General features: G+C 54.8%; 2 protein-coding genes and 1 long non-coding RNA gene across 6 annotated transcripts in view; 1 reads left to right on the top strand and 2 right to left on the bottom strand.

Annotated features, from left to right (window-relative positions):
* Positions 1-1,071, bottom strand: part of LOC129621114 (uncharacterized) — a 30,281-nt gene extending 29,210 nt beyond the window's left edge. Inside the window, exon 1 of the long non-coding RNA XR_008699011.1 lies at positions 947-1,071. This is a non-coding gene — a long non-coding RNA (uncharacterized LOC129621114). The remainder of the gene's footprint in view (positions 1-946) is intronic.
* Positions 143-14,577, top strand: ZNF219 (zinc finger protein 219). Of its 3 annotated transcripts, XM_055537156.1 has the most exons (6): positions 143-310; positions 1,668-1,741; positions 11,073-11,164; positions 11,449-12,856; positions 13,163-13,294; positions 13,511-14,577. In XM_055537156.1, exons 3-6 carry the CDS (start codon positions 11,159-11,161, stop codon positions 14,113-14,115), a joined length of 2,151 nt encoding a protein of 716 aa, XP_055393131.1. In that variant the 5' UTR covers positions 143-310; positions 1,668-1,741; positions 11,073-11,158; the 3' UTR covers positions 14,116-14,577. The 3 variants fall into 3 exon arrangements, with proteins under 3 accessions (XP_055393131.1, XP_055393130.1, XP_055393132.1); XM_055537155.1 differs by lacking the exons at positions 143-310; positions 1,668-1,741 and adding an exon at positions 6,288-6,420; XM_055537157.1 differs by lacking the exons at positions 143-310; positions 1,668-1,741 and adding an exon at positions 6,776-6,829.
* TMEM253 (transmembrane protein 253) lies at positions 1,547-3,976 on the bottom strand. 2 transcript variants are annotated; one of them, XM_055537158.1, is made up of 7 exons: positions 3,832-3,976; positions 3,574-3,711; positions 3,077-3,187; positions 2,936-2,992; positions 2,535-2,645; positions 2,273-2,419; positions 1,547-1,719 (listed from the first exon to the last, which is right to left on the bottom strand). In XM_055537158.1, the coding sequence occupies exons 2-7, from the start codon at positions 3,673-3,675 to the stop codon at positions 1,639-1,641; spliced, it is 609 nt and encodes a 202-aa protein (XP_055393133.1). In that variant the 5' UTR covers positions 3,676-3,711; positions 3,832-3,976; the 3' UTR covers positions 1,547-1,638. The 2 variants fall into 2 exon arrangements, with proteins under 2 accessions (XP_055393133.1, XP_055393134.1); XM_055537159.1 differs by lacking the exons at positions 3,574-3,711; positions 3,832-3,976 and adding an exon at positions 3,374-3,431.
* Positions 14,578-15,277: the final 700 nt, after the last annotated feature.

Genomic DNA, 15,277 nt, shown 5'->3' on the forward strand with positions numbered 1-15,277 from the left:
TCACAGATGAGCTCTTCATTATTCAGGTATTTAGACGGGGCGGGGGAGATTTTGTTTTCTCATTCCAGAGCCTAATCCCAGAACTGTCCCCACCCACTAATACTCACACAATCTTGTCATAGGGCAACTATTACCACTCCCAAGGTGTCACAAACAGCTGGCGCCACTGCAATGTAAGGGCAATGCAGCCAGGCTGCGCTCTTTCCTCACTGGTGCCTGGGCTTGGTTAAGCCTGGAGAAGCAGCCTTCTCAAGTGGGAACAAAAATGAGTGTGAGGCGCACACCCATCCCGGCACTATGTGAATTTGGGGTGAGTTTTCTTAGTATTGCAGCTCTGGTCAGTTCTAGTTTCTCTAGCGGCTAGCAAGCTGTCGCCTTGGTGCTACTGGGTGCCCTCGTTTTCCTGGGCTTTTCTCAAGCCCACCTGAACTTGCCACTTTTGCACACTTGCAAAGGTCATAAACGGTGGGGGTTGAGCACAACCAGAGCTTCTGCAAGCGCGCCGCAGCTGGGATCAAAGGTCGGCAGCGCTGCCGAGAGGCTGAGCCTGCGCAGTCCCGCTCCCGCCTTGGAGAGAAAGGGTGGCTGCAACGCGGGATGGTTACACCGGCTAGCTCACAAGAGGCGGGAAAATCTTAGGTTGGGTCGCCGTGTCCCTCCCTCTTCCTGCCCTGTGCACACCGTCTGCCCAGCCAGTCCGTCCTCCTCAGGCGCCTAGGCCCCGGGGGAGGGGGATGAGAAGCGCCCTGGGCTTCTGACTCATCATCTCCAACCCCTTTCTCGCGCGCGCTCCAAGTCTCAGGACTTTGGACCTGGGCACTGTGGGAGGGGGCACGGCAACAGCATCTGGGAAACCCCAGCTCTGCCGAGGGGCAGCCCTCAACCCCAGCCGGTCTCCGAAGCTACCAGATGTAGGAATATAGAACCCCAGTCAGTTCTCAGTTACCGAGGTTGGGGTGGTGGCGCCCCCGCGTAGAACTGCCCGCCCAGCTCCTCCCTGCACGCGGGGCCAGTGGTCGCGTCCGAGGAAACGCTCTTCTAGGCCCAGATTTCCAGCGCCTCGCGTCACTCAGCAGATGCACAGCGCCCCCACCACAGAAGGGAAGGCTCTTTATTTCCCAGCAGGCCACAGGGCGGCGAGGCATCCTGGGATTTGTAGTTTCCGCTCGAGCAGAAAGGCACCAGATCGAAGTGCGAGAACGGAAGCACCAGTGGTGAATTGATTTCAGAGAGTGGGCGTGTACGGGAACCCGGGTTTGGAGTGAATGGGATTGTGAAAGGTGGAAATCTTGGAAACAGTGAGATGAGGCAGATGTGAAGCTGGGGAGGCAGTGGGTAAGAATGGAAGGGAGGAAATGGATCTAGCTGAAAGTTAATTTAAGGATATCTTATCTTGGAGGCAGTCAGATTCTCAGGGCTGTGAGGTGATGGCAGATTCACTCTAGGTATTGCTTTCCCCAGCAGGAAGGGTAAAGCAAGGGGCCTAGTCAGAGGGAGAATTGAAGGCACTCCACCAGACTTCATGTATGTCTCAGGGGACTCCATCTAGTTTGAGTTCAGGGGGATGCTGTGCAGGAGAGTCTGGAGAATGTTCCCGTCGGGTAGGAGAGCAGCACATGTCTGCTTCCACTTGCCAGTTCACTCATTTGTTCTCTTTGCTGTGCTAGCCACTGTGGGACCAGTCTCCAACTCAGGAACTTCCTCCAACTCTGAGAGGCCCTGAAAACCAGACAGTTGTGAGGTGAGCAAACATCAAGGGTGAGAAAGGAGGAATCCCAGAGAGACGCAGTTTCCTCCTCTCCCATTTTTTCCCTCATGTTCGCACAGTCCTTCCAATATTTAGTCACATTCCTAATGCTCTCCCACATTTCTAGCCCCGACCATTTAGATACTCAGGTTCCTGTTGCCCATCACTAGGAGAAAGGGAAAGTGAAGTCGCAGTTGTGTCCGACTCTTTGCAGACCCCATGGACTGTAGCCTACCAGGCTCCTCAGTCCATGGAATTTTCCAGGCAAGAGTACTGGAATAGGTTGCCATTTCCTTCTCCAGGGGATCTTCCCAACCCAGGGATCAAACCGGGGTCTCCTGCACTGCTTTACCGTCTGAGTCTCCTAGCCATCACTAGGAGAGACATGTCCAAAGCCAGAAAACGAGTAAGTTTCAGTTTAACAACCTCTCCTGCCCTGCCCCATTGTTTTCCCTTAAGTACCACTAACCAGAATAGCCAGTGAAAAAAGTTTCTAGCTCTCTGCTTCCTCCCCACCCTCAATACCTCCTGTAGCTCCTGGTAGCGCAGACTCTGGCTTCTGCAGCATCTTGGCTTCCTCTGGCTCAGCAGGAACAGGGAATATGCTGAGACCAGCACTCCCCCTAGGGTGAAGGCCTCAGCGCTGAGCTCCAGCACCAGCAAGCCGGCTAGCTGTAGGTAGATGGGGCTGAGGGTATGCTGCAGGGGACCCTGCACCTATCTGCCCTTGTCCTTTCCCCTCCTCTTGCCTCCACATCCTCCCACATTCTCCTTTATTTACTTGTACCTCAGAGGGGACAGTTGGGGCAGACATCAAGGCTGTCTTCATCACCTCGACCACCAATGCGATGAAGCCCGAGATCAGATTAAAGGTGTTGAATATCATCATGGCGCGCACCTGCCAGTGAGCCAGTTGAGTCCTGCCAGCCTAGGGGACTCATTGGAACCTCAAGCCCCACCTGTAGCCTAGCTGAAAACAAAACTCAGCTCCTATTCCTCCGCCTCCAAACAAGACCATCAGCCCTTTAAACTTTCTTATTTTACCCCCTCAGGGTTTTAGGCCAGTCATGGGCAGAGAGCTGACACAATTAGTCAACAGTGAGAAATTCACTTCCTAGACTGAGATGTCCATGTGTGTATGTGTTTCAGGGGGTGGGATAATAGTACTACATTCTTTTCCCCTCTCACCTTCCAAAGACGGGGTGCTCTGCGCAGCTCAAGAGTAACAATCCCAGTGAGGAGACCCTGAATGATGAGAAAGGCAAGTGGTGAGGTTTGGCTTGTTAGGGAGGGGCCCTTCCTTCTACCCTCCCACGTGGTAGTTCTTACCAGTATGCCAGGCCCAAGTGGCAGTGCTGTGGTCATGTGACAAGCAGAGTTCAGGCAGGCTACTGAGACAGCAAAGGGCACCACAGCCACTGCCAGCCATAGCTGGCTCACCTGGAGGCCAGATGCAGTGTAGTTGAAGGGAAATGTCAGGAACTCCCTTCCTCCCAATCCTTGCCTCTTCCAGAGATCAGCGATTGGGAGGAATCATAGTGCCAGAGAGTAGTCAACCAAGGGTCATAAGGAGAAGGAGATATCATTTAATTTTTTTCTGCCTCATGTTGTAGTTCAGTTACTTACCTGTGTGTTTTCCCCATATGGAGAATCTACTTGGAGATTAAGGGTCTTGCCTTGTTTATTCTATATTTCCTCCACCCTCCTCCCACTCAGAGCCTAGCACAGTTTCAGGCACGTGATAGGTGCTTACAAAACATGTGTAGAACTGAATTGGGGGTACAAGTTAACATGCTGAAGGTCAGGGTGGGGCAGCTTGGCCTCACCGCCAGCACCAGGAGGCGCCCACTCTGCCTGTGCCTGGCCCAGTGCTGTAGCTTTTCCAAACGAAGGCTAGGTCTCTCTTGCTGACCAGCTCTGTCCTCCATGGCTCCCTTGACCACTAGAGCTCCGTGATTTCTAGCCTGGGAAAAATGCATTATGACACCCATCAGAAGACAGGACATACAGCAACATCTCTTTCAGCTGCCCCTCTGCCCACTTTCAATATCCAGGAAGTTGAGGTTTAGGGTCCTTACACCTACCTAGTCTTGAAGCAGCTGTTCCAAAGGGATGGGTCCCAATCGGGCCTGGAGCTCCTGGCAGGGCCCCTGGTAGCTCAGAGCAGATGACAAACTTGTCCTGGCAGAGACAGGCTATCAGGGCTGAGGTGTGGTGGGGCAAAGGTCCCTATGAGGGCTTATGGATCCAGGGAGTGGCGGTGGGTAGACACCAGCCTCAGTTCACTCTACAAGACACCTTGCCCTATCTCATTCTGTTCCCATTTCCTGTTGACCCCGTCTCTGCCCATCCTTGGTGCCTCTTCTGATCACTCACCTTATCCACATGGATACTATCACCCTGGGCTCCAATGTCCCATTTCCACCTAACTTTTTTCCTTTTTTTAGGGGACTTCCTCCTTAACTTACTTACCATTCCGTAGGGAAATCCCACCTCACTCTCTGGATTAGTCCCATCATTACCACTTGAAGATTTGTCCCAAGATCAGCCAAGACCTGGCTTCTTATCTCTCACTTTCTGGACAATTTCTCCTCTCTCATTCCTTTCTTGAAGGATTTACTCTGGATTGGGCACTGACTAACTGGATGGAGAGCTCTATTTATAGTAGGGATTGTTTTTGACTCAGTGATAACCTGTAGTTAGACATGTTAGAAGATGGTCCTTAAATGGTCAGTCTTGGAAAGGACACTATTGCAACAATTAATATTTTTGAGGGACAGAAGTTGCCTTGAAGCCAGGGAAGCTCTGACACTTTTCCAGCTGTGTGGCCTTGGATACATTATTCTACCAATTTGAACCTCAGTTTGTTGAAACTGAGTGATTAAAAGGGGGACAGTAATATGACTGGGAAGGGTTGTTGACTCAGGGTGGGTACATAATAACCATTAATGATGCTGATTAATTTATACTGATATACCTGATGCCCATATATTACAGCACTTGGGTTGCAAAGAGTCACACACGACTTAGCTACTGAACAGCAATAAAGAAGCAGCATCACCTGGGCCCAAATATATATTCTGTAGATCAAAAGTAGGAAGAGCCCACCTTGGTGCAAGCCTGACTTCTGGAGGTAACCAGATCTATGTTCAAATCCCAGAGCAATCCAGGTGACCTTGGGCAAGTTACTTAATCTCTATTTTCTTATCATTAAAGGCAAATTAATACCAATCTCAAGGGGTTGCCTTAAGTATTAAAAGAGAAAATGCATATGAACCAATTCAGTTCAGCCCCTGGCACATACACACTCAATAAATGTGAGTCGCTATTATTAATTGATGACAGAAGACTGAGCCAGAAGACCCCAGGAGTCAGAACTAGGACGCAGGGTCCTGGGGGGGCAAGTGGCCTTCTATGTGAGTCACTTCTGCCCTGCTCAGTGCTGTGCCAACTCACTGGAGCACTGTGCCCCCTCTTCTTTCCTGGGCAGTGAGAATCACATTTAAAGGGATCCTGAGAACTGTTGTGTCTACTCTCTCCTTTATCCTTACGTATATTAATTTTATTTTGTGGCGATGGCCTGACAGAATGTGAGATGTTAGGCTCGCACTGAGTTTCCCTTAACTGGTAGGCCAGTGAAAAGAGACTACTAGCCTTATTTTCCTTACCTGTAAATGCAGACTAATTATAGAAGTGTTATTGGAAGGATTGTATACTATTAAATATGTGATCAGGCATTCAGTGAAATATTGATCAAATCTAAGTGTCCAATTTATAAATTTGTAGTCCCTGTCTAGATTACAATCTCCTCGAGGGAGAGTACCACATTCCCCTGCTGTGTCCATCCCCCATGGCCCTGAGCGTAGTGCTTGGTACTCAGTAAGCACTCAGTAAATATTTGTTATATTGAAGAGCCATTAAAGTAACTTAAGGAATGGAAAAATAGAATTCGAGAGGAAGGAGCAAGAATTGTTTATCAAGAACAGAAAGGACCGAAGAGTAACTTTAATGTTTCTTACACGGCCGACATTAACTATCTCTATAATCGCCCCTCCTCCTCCCCCAAAAGAGAGACAGAAATTGTAAGGGAGAGGCTTTGAGATAAAACCCCAGGAAGAACTTCCCGAGTCTGTGCATGTTGGGGCAGAAAGAGCGGCAGAGCCAGCTCCTTCCCTGGTATGTCCGGGTTTAGGGTGGGAGGGGCAGTCCTGCTTGGAGGCTGGGGGAAGGACGAGATGACCTTTCAAAATCTCTTCCAGTCTCCTGTTGGAATCATCCGTGCGCCCCACCCCCGTTCCCCCCCCTCCTCCGACAGCGCCCCCAGTCTCCAAACGGCCCGCACCCCGCCCCTGGCGGCTGCCTGTCGCGGCTCCCGGGGTCCCCTGCTCCCTGTCCCCGGAGCCAGAGCCCCGCTCCCGCTCCCGCTCCCGTGCGGCTCCCAGCCCCGCCGCGCCGCCCCCCGCATGCTAATGGCCGGGCCGCCTCCCGCCGCACACAATGCGGGCCGGGGCCGGGGGCGGGGGACCGGGGAGGGGGCGGGGGCCGGGCCGGGGGCGGGGGGGCCGGGGCCCGGCGCATCTCCCCCGGCCCCACGTAACGCTGACGCCCGCGCCGCCGGCCCGCCGCCCGCCGCCGCCGCCGCCGCCCGCTCCGCCGCCGCCCGCCCGGGGCTCGTGAGTAGCCGCTCCCCCCACTCCCGGCCCCCCCTCCGCTACCCGGCCCCCGCCCCCGGCCCCCGCCCCCCCTCCCGAAGGGGGGGGCCCCCGCTACGCGCGCCCGGCTCGGAGCAGGTGCAGGGGGCGGGGGCGGGGGAGGGGCGCCGGCTCGGCCCCAAGCAAACTTCGCCCAGAGCTCCTGGGGGGGCGGGGTGGGGGCGGCGGCCACGGAAGCCTGAGAGCTAGGGGGGCCTCGAAGGAGAGGGGGCAGGTGGGGGAGTCGGGAAAGCGGACACCAAAGGGGAAAGGCCAGCGGGGGTGGGGGGGGCGGTCGTCTTTGTAGGGGCCCGAAGGCAGGGCGCGAGGGGCCTGGGGGTGCCGGGCGGCCGAACTGGGAACCAGAGTGGATGAGTGCCCCCCGGCCCAGGTAGGGCTGATGGAGGAGGAGGGGGAAGGGACCCAAACTCTCCGGGAGCGGGGGATGGGGGAGGGGAGAGGATGGGGGGGTGCTTCCCTCTCTGCGTCCCAAACAAAGTGTCACAAAGAGCTCGGCCGGCGGCAGCGGCGGAGGCGGCTGCAACTCAGCTTTTGTTCTCCGGGCCCGGGTAGCTGAGCCTTGGCCTCCCAGTCTCCCAACCCTGTCCCCCATCATCCTTCTGGTTTATCTTCGCCGGGAGGGGCCAGGGGTGCTGCTAGAAGAACCTCTTGTGCAAGATCAAAGGTCTTGCCCTACTTGCCAACCTACTTCTGGGAGGGAGATTTTCCCAGAGGCTTTCCTACCCACTCCCCACCCCCTAATCTGAGAACTGAGGTTCATATGGATGCTGAGACTCTGACCTTTCTAGGGTCAGCTCCAGCTAAGGGGGCTTAGGGCTGGCTGCATGCCGCTCCCCCAGATCCAGGTTCTTCGGAACTTTCAGAAGAGGGGTCAACTTGGGACATGCCTCTGGGATAAGATTCACCATGGGTGGGGTGGCCGTAGGTGAGCAGGTGTACTTCCTTCTCACCTCTTGCTGTCCATTTGCGTACTATAACCCCCACTCAGGGTAGTGAGGATGGAAGGAAGGAGGCTTTACCAAGAACTCAATCTAAAAGGTGGGCAGGCTGTGCTATTAGGTCAGTTTTGGGGGAGCCACCTGAGCAGTGCAGTTCAGAGGACCATGGAAAGGAGGCCATAAAAGTGAACTAGTGGCGTGTCCATGTGTTAAAGGTGGTCTTGACTCTAGACCACCTAAGGAGTTCCCTTTCAACTCCATCTAGTACAGCATTAATCATAATGTTAGAGGACTTGGAAGGCGTAAAAATTCTCAGAGGGGGAAAACATCAAGTATTAGAGACAACCAGAGACAGAGACCTAGTCACTGTCCTTCAGGCCCTATACTTCAAGTCCTGACCATTGCCCATTACACTTTGACCCTAAAAGTTTTTGAAACACAAAGTTTGAGAGAGAATCTTGATGGTCCTCCAGACAGCAGATGCATCTATGTACTTGTCCCTGTTGTTTCTAAGAGTCTTCTCACCAACCCTTGATGGTCCACACCCCCTTTCCCACCAGGTCTCCTAGCACATAAAAGGAATTGGCCTATTGCTTTGGAAAGATTTTGGATCCCTATCCCTGGCCCTACATCCTTGTAGAACCCAAATAAGGGCAAAATAACCCTTGGTTCCCACTGAGGGTGGGAAGTAGGTCAGTGCTACTGCCTGGCTAAGTCTCGTGGTTGGTGTTTAGGGCCTGACTATAGAAAACTCTGATTATTGCCCACGGGCAATGGATGCATGATCTGGGTTCCAGGTCATTTCATAAAATCTGGGGCTCTGGGGCTCTGTCAGTGCTTTCTCCTACTGAGAAAAACTTGTGGGATCAGGTTCTTGGGACCTCTTTGGTGAGGAGATGATTCTGGAGATCTTGACTGAGCCTAGGAGGGTCTCTCAGTGGGTTTTGTTGATTTGAGGCTACCCTCTGGGGAAACTTTCCCTGCTGGGAATTCAGCTTCACTTTAAGCCTTCTTGTATATCACTGCATTTCCGTCCTGGAAAACTGCTATGTGGAAAGTGTTTTTGTTTTGTTTTGGGGAGGAAGCTTTGCCCAATTCCTACTCTACTTGCCTTGGAATGAGATCAGCCTCCCAGGAGGTATTTTGTTTACTATCCTATAGGCACTTTTAAGGGCCCTAGAATCTTCTCAGAATCAGAGTATGTGCCCATAGGTTAGTCAGCTATGACCATGCAGTATTCCCAGCCTCCTCCCCCTCCTCCCCCACCATCTGCTTCCTCTGAATATACCAGATTGGCTGTACACCAGGATGTTCCGGGAATCCCCAGGAGAGCAACAGAATGTGATGGACCCAAATATGATGCCTCAGTAACTCATTCCAGGATGTACAAACTGTAACTGTCAGAACACTCCTTATAGCTAATTAAAATTCTTCTAGTTACATCTATTTTCTGTTACATCTGTCTATTTTCAGTGACATCCAAAAGGCCAAAATAATCCCTCTGGTACCACTGGTTCCCCCCCCGCCCCATGGTTTCCAGATAAGAATTTTTAAAAATCCTCTGGCTTTTCTCATTGCCTTATGTGAGGTGCTAAAATGGCAAATGTGGCCCCTCTAGCACTTCATTGCTCTATGGTATGGAGGTGGCCAAAGAGGCTCCTCTGGTAGCCCACTGCACTCTCCATGGTACTGAAGGAATGACCATTTGTTTCAACATCTCTCTGGGGTCCAGAAGAGTCCTATGACTCAGAACCACAAAACTTTTGAACTGGAGGGGACCATCAGTATAAATTAGTCTAATCCCCTTATTTTACAGATGAGTAAACTGGGAAGTTAAGTGATTTACTGAAGGTTGCAGGGCTATTAATGATCTGACTGGGCCCACAATAGTCTTGTATTCTTCAGTCCTACACTAATTCATCTTTCATTATATTACTTAGTGAACTCAACAAGGCTCTTGGTCTCAGGAAAGGGGCTTATTTGGAGGATCCAGAAGATGAGAGTGGATGCCTTAATTGGAGCTGCAGAAATAAAGATATTTAAAAGTTGTGGTGGAGGTTGTTTAGTGACCTTGGACAAAGACATTTTGTTAATTAATTTCCTGTTAATAAAATTCCCATCACCCAGATTCCACATGTAACAGGTACCTGACCCTTCATAGAGTCTTGTCCCATCTACTAAACGTCAAAAATTAAAGCACCCTTGGGTCTCCAGAGCCTTTTTTCTTTGCAGGGCTGACCCTAGCTCAGTTCTCTTCTGTTAAAATTCCTTAAGCAAAATAATGCTGAATCCTTTTCTTTCTCAGAAACCTATTTCAGTTTCACAATACCTATTGTAAGGAGGTTCTTTATACCTCAAACATTCTTTCTGTCTCAGGCCAAAAAAAAAAAAAAAATCAGGTAAGGTCCACATTTGTCTAGCTTTGACCACGTACAGTTGTATATGGAAGCAAGAAAGATAGACTAGATGACTTCTGGTCATTCTCCTAGGTCTATTTCCATGAATCTTAATTCTGGGGTTGCTTCTAAGTCCTGCTAACCTCCTCTGCAGCTTAGAATCAGGAGATCCTCGCCCCCCACCCCCACCCCCAAGTCCTCTTCCTCTCAATGCTCTTCTCCTTCCTCAGAACTGGAGCTTTGCACATCCCAGGCTCAGGGAATTTTAGCCTGGAGAATTTTAACCCTTTTCAGCTCAGAGCATGTGCTGAGCCCCTATCTGTGCAGATGGCCCAGCCCCGCCCCCCGTCCCTCACTCCAGCCTCTTGAGCTCAGAGCCAGTGTAATCCTCCTCTTGTGTGAGGGAGCCTCTCCCCTGCAGAGAGGAGGAAAGCCTGCCTCGGAACAGCCCTGGACAAAGGGGCTGAGATGCCCCATCAAACTGCAGGCTCCAAGGTTTGAAACGAGGGGATGAATTCTATCTGGTATTTGCAGTTTTTAACCCCTTCCCAAGGCCAGCAGCGCCCCTTAACTTCCACTCCTCCCCCAACTCTCTCTTCATTCCCTTTCCCTCTGGCTCTCTCCCCCTTCATGCCCCTCCCCCTCTGTCTGTCTCCAGACTCTGCTGCTGGGAGGTGTTTCTCTCCCATGCATGAATGAGTCTCTGTAATGAATGGAAATGAATGGATCAGGAATCCAGGCGGAGGGAGGAAGAATGAGGGGGAAAGACAGAAAGACAGGGTAAAGGCAGAAGGAAGAACTATGGAGCCTGGAAGAATGTTTGGCTGGCTGGTCAGTTAGGGGTCTGAGAGCAACTGGTCCCACTTGGATAGCTGAGGAGCATGGCAAGCCGACCCCGTTTGCCTTTCCCATTGCACAGCCCAATCTAAATGAGAGAAGAGTATACTGTGATGGTCTCTTCCACCACCAGGGTGGCGGAGACGTGGTTGGGGGGCGTGGTGGTGTTGGTGGTGATAGTTGTTCTGGATAAGGCATTTAAAATGAAAAATTTGGGGGGAAGAAATCTGGGTTATCAGGGAGCCTTGTGGACAAATAAAGTAGTACAAGTTTTGAAGACAGTAGCCTCCTCCTGTCTCAGGATGTAAGGGAGGAGAAGGGATAGATTCCAGGGTGCTAAGAGTTTGGGGCTCTCCGGAAGAGACTCGGGTTAGGGGTGACTTTTTCCACTGCTGAAAATCAAGGCTCATCCTTTGCTCCAAATCTGTCTCTCTTGCTTTAGCTCTTCAGCACCTGTTGCCTTCACTAGCAGCTTTTCCCCCTCCTCTTCCGTACACTCCTCAGAACCAAAGAATGTGAAGGGAGTCCATGGAGGTGAGTGAGGCTCTGGCCTGAACCTACAAGTACCTGCAACTATACTTCCTCCCCTCCCTACCTCTCTTTCTGTCTCTCTGGCCTCCCATTATTATTTCCGTGGTCCCCAAAGCTCAGTTCCCATTCATCCCCCAACTTCCTCGAGGTGAGTGGGAGGGGCCCCCGGTGTTCTTGGTTCAGGCCCCGACCCACCCTCTCTTGGGTTCCTCTGGCTCTCCGTGTCCATGTCTCCCCCACAGCTCTCCCTTCTCCACCCTTCGCTCTGTTCACATCTTTCTCCACAGGGCTCACGTCCCCGCGCCCCGGTCGGCCACCTAGCGCCGTCGCCCCCGGCTTTCGACGGCGAACTGGATCTGCAGCGCTACTCCAACGGGCCAGGCGTGAGCGCCGGGTCTCCAGGGATGGGAGCAGTGGGCTGGTCTGAGAGTCGCGCAGGCGAACGGCGCTTCCCCTGCCCTGTATGCGGGAAGCGCTTCCGCTTCAACTCTATCCTGGCTTTACACCTGCGGGCGCACCCAGGCGCCCAGGCCTTCCAGTGCCCGCACTGTGGCCACCGTGCTGCGCAGCGGGCGCTGCTGCGCTCACACCTGCGCACGCATCAGCCCGAGCGCCCGCGAAGCCCCGCAGCGCGCCTGTTGCTGGAGTTGGAGGAGCGAGCTCTACTGCGGGAGGCCCGGCTGGGGAGACCTCGAAGCTCAGGGGGCCTGCAGGCCACCCCTGCCACCGAGGGCCTGCCGCGGCCCCAGGCTTCTTCGTCGTCCGCCTTCCGTTGCCCCTTCTGCAAAGGCAAATTTCGCACCGCGGCGGAGCGCGAACGCCACCTGCACATTCTGCACAGGCCCTGGAAGTGCGGCCTGTGCAGTTTCGGCTCCAGCCAGGAGGAGGAGCTGCTGCACCACAGCCTGACGGCCCACGGAGCTCCCGAGCGCCCCCTGGCGGCCACCTCGGCTGCGCCCCAGCCTCAACCTCCACCCCAGCCTGAACCTAGATCGGTCCCCGAGCCAGAGCCAGAGCCTGAAAGTGAGGCAACCCCCGCCCCCGCTCCTGCTGCTCCCGAGGAGCCCCCAGCGCCTCCGGAGTTCCGCTGTCAAGTGTGTGGCCAGAGCTTTACGCAGTCCTGGTTTCTCAAGGGTCACATGCGCAAGCACAAGGCCTCCTTCGATCATGCATGTCCTGTTTGTGGCCGCTGCTTCAAGGAGCCCTGGTTCCTAAAGAACCACATGAAAGTGCACGCCAGCAAGCTGGGCCCACTGCGTGCTCCGGGGCCTGGTTCCGGGCCTGCCCGGGCCCCCCAGCCTCCTGACCTGGGCCTACTTGCCTATGAGCCTCTGGGCCCTGCGCTCCTCTTGGCCCCAGCGCCCACCCCCGCTGAGCGCCGTGAGCCTCCGAGCCTCCTGGGCTACCTGAGCCTGCGAGCTGGCGAGGCGCGGCCCAATGGTGAGGGCGCTGAGCCTGGGGCTGGCCGCAGCTTTGGAAGCTTCCGCCCACTGCCCACTGCTCTCCCAGCCCGGGCTCGCCGGCACCGCGCCGAGGAGCCAGATGAGGAAGAGGAGGTGGTGGAGGCAGAGGAAGAGACCTGGGCCCGGAGCAGGGCGGTGGGCCCTCTGGCTTCCCTGCCCCCGCGCCCAGGCGAGGCCCCAGGGCACTCTGCGCCTGCCGCGGGGGCCCAGGCGAGGTCCACCGCCACGCAGGGTACGTAAGGATCTCCTCTAAGGTGTTCCACATTGTGGCCCACTCTGACGCCACCACTGCCCTCCTGCCCGCTCCTTTTAAAAAGGACCTGCCTCTTATTTCTCGGTTTTCCTCCCTTAGAGGCTTTACTACCCTTTGAGGGCACAGTCCAACTCAGAGCAAGTCGAACCTCTCAGGTTCCCGCAAACGTTTTGTTTCCTCCTGGGCTGGGAGGGGAAGCAGTCCTGTGGGTGGTATGGGGGCACATGGACCTAATAGAGTTAGGGCAACGGGTCCTTCTGACTTCTTTTAATGCGTGTATTGCAGAAGAGAATGGTCTGTTAGTTGGAGGGGCCCGGCCTGAAGGGGGCCGGGGGGCCACCGGCAAGGATTGCCCCTTTTGTGGAAAATCCTTCCGCTCAGCGCACCACCTCAAAGTGCACCTGCGCGTGCACACAGGTGAGGGGGGCAACCTACGGGATGGGGGGGGGGAGGTTTGAGGTCAGGAAGCAGGGTGCGGGTGAGAGCTCCGAGAAACACCTCTTAATTAAAATCAGAAGGGTGGGTGCGGCAGTGGTTTTTTTTTTCCTTGCCCAAAGCTTGTACATGGAGTGAAATGCGGGCAGGGGCGGGCAGTGATCGTGACTCTGGCATTATCGCACCCCTCCTCTCCAGGCGAGCGCCCCTACAAGTGTCCGCACTGCGACTACGCGGGCACCCAGTCCGGCTCGCTCAAGTATCACCTGCAGCGCCACCACCGGGAGCAGAAGAGCGGAGCCGGCCCCGGGCCACCCCCGGAGCCGCCGCCCCCTTCCCAGCGGGGTTCGGCCCAGTCGTCCGGAGCCAAGGCGGCTCCGCAGCCTGCGACCTGGGTAGAGGGCAGAGCGAGCCCCCGGCCTCCCGCGAGTGGCGGCGCGCCGGGGTCCCGTCGGAAGCCCGCCAGCCCCGGGAGGACCCTGCGCAACGGGCGAGGCGGTGAGGCCGAGCCCCTGGACCTGTCCCTGCGGGCAGGGCCAGGAGGCGAGGCTGGGCCAGGGGGTGCCCTCCACCGATGCCTCTTCTGTCCCTTCGCCACGGGAGCCCCCGAGCTCATGGCCTTGCACCTACAAGTGCACCACAGCCGCAGGGCTCGGGGCCGCAGGCCGCCCCAGGCCGATGCATCCCCGCCCTATGCCCGAGCACCGTCAGGAGAGACCCCTCCCACTCCTCCGCAGGAAGGGGAGGAGGGCCCCGGGCTGTTGAGATCCGGAGAGGCTGGGCTAGGGGGCCAAGAAAGGTAGGGAGCCCTCTTAGGGGGCCGTTAGCTTAGTTTACCCCGCCGGAGCGGGGCAGCGGTAGAGGTAGTTGGGTAGAGCAGCCAGCAGGGGGCAGCGTGGGACCCATATCCCAGCCCCAGGCGGACCAGAGGTGGAGGGGCAGAGAGCGTGAGGAGGGTGGGCGGGCGACACCCACCCAGCCCACGGGAGAGTCACAGTGCCTTAGCAGTGGCAGGGGTGAGGATCAAAGAACGGGGTCCCAGGGCTGGCAGAGAGGAGTGTTCCTGCTGAGGGGCAGCTCTGCCAGTCTTTGCTGGTCCATAGGCGTGAGAGTTTATTTTTGTACAATGGGTGGGGGTGGGGGGCACTGCACCCTTCTAGCCCCTTCAGGGGCCCTGTAGACGTCGCTATTTTTGGTACGATTCCTGTCATCCCTGTCGCAGAGTTGTGTCCCCAATAAACAGGTGTCTTGAGACACAGGGCACTGTGTCTGCCTGCCTATGTCCTGTCCTTGGGCCACTGCATCCAGAAAAGAGTCCTTTCTTCAGGCACTTTTTACCACCCAAAGAGCTTGGTAAGAAGCTTGGGCTTTACCCTCAGGCTTTGGCTTCAGTAGCTCTGGGGTGGGGCCCATGAATTAGTATTTTAACAAGTAGCCCATTGTTCTCCTGTACTGTGACCTGAGACTGTCATCTTGAGAAACTGCTGGATGGTGCTAGAAGACCCCAGCTTGACTGTGAGCAGCTCAGCCTCAGGAAGTGCATGCAGAATGAGAGGAGGAACTTCAGGCCTCTGGAGGCCTCTCCTCTGGGAGGGTGCACGTTCACCCAGGCCCAGCTTTGTGTCAGTAAGGGGGTACAGTGTACCTTGCAGCCTTGGCTTTATTTTCTGTGTTCTAGTTAACGATCGGTGAGCGGAAGTGCTCAAGTTAGTGGTATCACTTCAACCCTGAGGTCTGCTCTAGCTGTTCGGAGACAAAGTGTGAGTAAATATATTTAATATAACAATAGTATTATAATAACAGTAATTACATATATAAAGTTTGCAGTTCCCTGCCCCACTCTTCTGTAATGGTTTGCATAGCTCCGTGTCCTATGACACCTGCCCCCCACCCCCAAAAACGGAGTTGCCAGGAATTGGCAGAGATGAGTCTTCTCAGGAAGAGTCAGGGGGCGGCATGAGGGGA

Source organism: Bubalus kerabau, chromosome 10 (assembly GCF_029407905.1).
Source record: "Bubalus kerabau isolate K-KA32 ecotype Philippines breed swamp buffalo chromosome 10, PCC_UOA_SB_1v2, whole genome shotgun sequence".
Lineage (NCBI taxonomy): Eukaryota > Metazoa > Chordata > Mammalia > Artiodactyla > Bovidae > Bubalus > Bubalus kerabau.